General features: G+C 34.7%; 1 protein-coding gene across 1 annotated transcript; it reads left to right on the top strand.

The window, feature by feature from the left end:
• Nucleotides 1-502: 502 nt before the first annotated feature.
• LOC113696901 (leucine-rich repeat receptor protein kinase HPCA1-like) lies at nucleotides 503-2,835 on the top strand. The gene is made up of 12 exons (XM_072056336.1): nucleotides 503-558; nucleotides 711-782; nucleotides 934-1,008; nucleotides 1,106-1,177; nucleotides 1,319-1,480; nucleotides 1,564-1,638; nucleotides 1,867-1,938; nucleotides 2,029-2,097; nucleotides 2,191-2,265; nucleotides 2,347-2,418; nucleotides 2,529-2,663; nucleotides 2,757-2,835. The coding sequence occupies exons 1-12, from the start codon at nucleotides 503-505 to the stop codon at nucleotides 2,833-2,835; spliced, it is 1,014 nt and encodes a 337-aa protein (XP_071912437.1).
• The last annotated feature ends 1,481 nt before the right edge of the window (nucleotides 2,836-4,316 follow it).

Genomic DNA, 4,316 nt, shown 5'->3' with positions numbered 1-4,316 from the left:
TCCGAGACTAACCCCAGTGATGGTAATTAAGTGCTATATAAAATTTTCGCACATGGTTATCTAATTAAACAAATATATGTAGAATAGTTCATTTCTAATTTTTCGAACTGGCAAACAGGTGCAGTGAAAGAATTCTGACATTATAGTTCCTTAATAGCCATTTTCCACAAATTTCCATCTTTTGAATTGTGTGAATAATGACTCTGAGAAATGTCACTTATGCACACAGACATGTGTCGTGTTATAGCCTTTTTTGGCTAGTTTTAATCATGAAAGGTATAATCTAAACGAATCAATCCATTTGCAACTGGACTTGAAGTACTAGACCAGGCAATATATAAAATATACTTCTGTGTGGTACGAGAATTGTTGTTCATTAGATATATAGGACTGAAAAACTCGGCAAATGTTATTAATTTTTACAAGTTGAAATGCCTTATTGTAGTTGCAGCACTTCAATCTTTCAAAGAAAAGTTGCAAAACACTCCACCGAGTTGGAGCAATGGGGATGATCCTTGTGGAGCAAAGTGGGATGGAGTTACCTGCAGCAGCACGAGGGTGACTTCATTGTAAGCAAATTCAATATTTTATGACTTCCAATAGATCAAAAATAAATTAAAAGTCTGGAAAGAATGTAAACAATTTTTTCATCATTTTGTATATTTTGATTCCATAACTAATTGTTTACAAACTAATGTTTTACTCACCAGGAAATTGTCATCAAAAGGACTAGTTGGGGAGCTGAGTGCTGACATTGGTGAACTCACTGAATTGACATCCCTGTGAGCTTTCCATCTTTCCTCCTGCAAAATTAAGATCAGAATAATATCTTGTTTCGTACACTAATTTCGACATGGAATTAAGTTTCAAGTTATAAGCACTTCTTTATGCAACCTGATTCATCTTTCTCAAGTTTTTCTTGATTATTTTCAGGGATCTGTCATTCAACCAAGGACTTTGCGGTTCCCTCACTCCTCATATAGGAGATCTACAAAAGTTGGAAACATTGTAAGCTCCTACAAGATGTGCTCCTTGTTTTCTGAGCATCCCTTTCATAACTTGAAAATTCTTTATAATTTTACTTACTGTCTTCTTTATTTCCTAGAATCTTACAAGGATGTAGCTTCACTGGCACTTTACCTCCTGAGTTGGGAAACCTTGGGCAGTTGTCCTTTCTGTATGATCTGCCACAATCTTTTTCAATGATATTTTCTTGCATTGATAGTCTTGCTATATAACTATCCTTTCTTGCATTGATAGTCTTGCACTCTTGCTATATAACTATCCTCTTCCACTTCTGATCTTGCACTGATAATAGATCGTTGAGAGGAAATAACTTCACTGGTGAGATACCATTTACTTTGGGAAATATCACCAAATTGCAATGGCTCGACCTAGCTGATAATCAGTTGACAGGATCTATCCCTGTTTCAACATCAACATCTCCAGGATTGGACCATCTTAAAAATGCTAAACAACTGTGAGTAAAATCTGAACCTCAAATCACTTCTTTTTGCTATTTGTCCTTGTTTCGACAATTGTCTCATTATTATGGCTTTACAGCATTTTTAGCAAAAACCAGCTATCTGGTCCAATCCCTCCCGAACTTTTCAGCTCTGACATGGTCCTAACACAAGTGTAAGTTACTAGCCATTCTCCAATCATACCATCCTCCAAGAACTATTCCTGATAGTTTGTGCCATTGGACGACAGAATGTTTGATAAAAATCAATTCAGTGGAGAAATTCCTTCTAGTATTGGACTAGTACAAACAATTCTCACACTGTAAGTAAAACTTACCATTTTCTTTTTGAGAATATTTAGGTTCTGTTAGTTTCTTAATTCGTTTCTTGAGACGTATTACAGACGTCTAGATGGAAATTCCCTCGTTGGCAACATCCCTTCAAACGTTAACGAACTGAAGAATCTCATGTTGCTGTGGGTATTTTTTCTTTAAATTCAATTAATCATCTATTTGACAATGATGAGAGCTGGCACTAAAGGTCCTACCTCTTACAAAACTTGCAGGGAATTACAAAACAATATGCTATCTGGTCCATTGCCAAACTTAGCTGGATTGAATAACCTTTTTCGCTTGTAAGGAACAAACAGAGATTTTCTGCAATCCAATTCTTCATACTGTCACAAAATTGAGATTTTGTTAAACTTATTCACAAATTCTCTTCACAGGGACTTGAGCAACAACTCTTTTCAAAAATCCGAAGCTCCAGCCTGGCTTTCAGCCTTACCTTCTCTTAATATACTGTAAGATTCGGGAGGTCTAGGACAAATTCTACAGTTTTTTGGCCTCTGTATTCATCCTAGTTTAACTTGTTTGGTGCTCAGGATTATTGACAACGGACCATTTTATGGATTGGTTCCCACAGACATCTTCAACTTGCCACGGATTGTTGTAGTGTAAGCAAGAACAATCCCTCATATGTGTGAAATTCTGAAAATCAATTCAATGAAATCAAATGGATTCTTAACTCCAAATTGTTGGGTTTCCTTATGTCAAACTTTTACAGGAGTCTGAGGAGCAATGCATTTAGTGGCACATTACATCTCAGTAGCAACATCAACCGTGGACTTCAACTCGTCCGTTTGGAGAACAATGGCATATCCTCTATAACAGTTGATTCAACATTCAAGCAGACATTTAGGTAAGATAGATACCTGTTCTTGAGTTCCCTCGATTTTACTCTGTTTTCCTTTTCTATTGGCATTCATGATCTCTTCATTTTTATGCTCAACAGCTTGTCTGGAAATCCAGTTTGCAGTTCTGCTCAGGCCAATGTCACAACGTTCTGTCAAGCACCATCGACTGAGCCTTGAGTAATGAATAATGAGGCTAGCTCCCAGCAGAAAAGCCTCCTACCAAAAATGTTGACCTTACATTTTCACTTCAACTCTTTAAAAAACACTTCCAACATGTGTTGGATCAGTAGACCAAGTATGATTCTGAATATATTCAATCTTCAATAACAATGTTAAACCATATATTGAATTGTGGTGCAATATTTGTAAAAATTATTGGAAGAGCCAGGTTCCAGAGCAAAAGCTCAAAGGAGCTGAGTCGTAGATGATTGGCTTAGTCTATACATTTTTCTCGCCCATGGAAAACTATACAAAGGTATATATACTATAAAATGAGGTTTCATCTTGAAACAGTTATGGCTAAGCTACAGTTCATAAGTATAAAGCCGAATCAATTGATCCAAAAACATATTCTGATATTCTCTGCCCAAAAACTAAACAGAAAATCACTACTATGATTAGACTTTATGTGTAGCTGCGTTCAAACTTTAATTCTTCTTCTAGAATTCTGTTGGTTTTTCTCTATTCTAAAAACATATTGATTTTCGATAGTGAGGGCAACTGCTGTATTTTACTACAGTGTACACAATAAAAATTTGAGCAAATTACTAAGAACCCCATGTGGTGTCATCTATTGCCACATAGTCCCCTAATGTTTCAAAATATCTGCTTCACCCCCCTATGGTTTCATGTAAACTGGAAATTTAATGAAAATAGCCTATATAACGTCATTAATTGAAACATTAGCATTGTCCTTGCTTAAATATTAAATCAAATGAAGACTTAACCATCTTGTACAAAATCATAGAGGAATTATATGAATAAATACAAAAAATCACAAAAGAGATAAAGTGGATATTTATGCAAATTATAACGGAGTGAAATGGATATTATGATTATAACTCTTCTTTAATGAATTTTTGTTAACGAGTGTCAAGCCCATTAGACACTCGTATATTACACTTAAAATTCATTTAACCTATAATGTATATTTACATACTAACAAATATTATCCTTTTTTACATTCATATACTTTTCTTATCTAATCTCACCTACCCTTCGTTATACTTATTTACTTTTCCTAATTAATCTTATATTTTAAAAATATGACACCTACACTATATTTTAATAAGTGTTAAATGAGCACCCGTTAAATAGCCTGAGCACCGGCCCTTCTTTAATTTTATCTCTTAAATTGGATTGATAAATTCGAATTAAAAACACGTCCTAGGATTCCCGTTACCAAACAAACGGCTTGTTTTCTAGTTTTCACCAAGTCAATATGCTTTGTTCTGTTCATGGCCCCAAAAGTTTAAAAACAAATTAAAGAAAGAAAAGATAAACGCTCAACAACTTTACTTTATGTTTCGAGCAAAAATACCTACTCCACTCGACATTAAGAATTTTTTTTTTCAAGACTTTTTGGTAGGTCTCAAGTACAACAAACGATTAATTGATTGTGAAAGACAGCGCAAGTTCTTCCCAATATTTTATCACTA

This window comes from Coffea arabica, chromosome 6e, assembly GCF_036785885.1.
Source record: "Coffea arabica cultivar ET-39 chromosome 6e, Coffea Arabica ET-39 HiFi, whole genome shotgun sequence".
NCBI lineage: Eukaryota > Viridiplantae > Streptophyta > Magnoliopsida > Gentianales > Rubiaceae > Coffea > Coffea arabica.
Note: the sequence above shows the minus strand (reverse complement) of the source record. Positions and strands in the feature narration are given on the sequence as shown.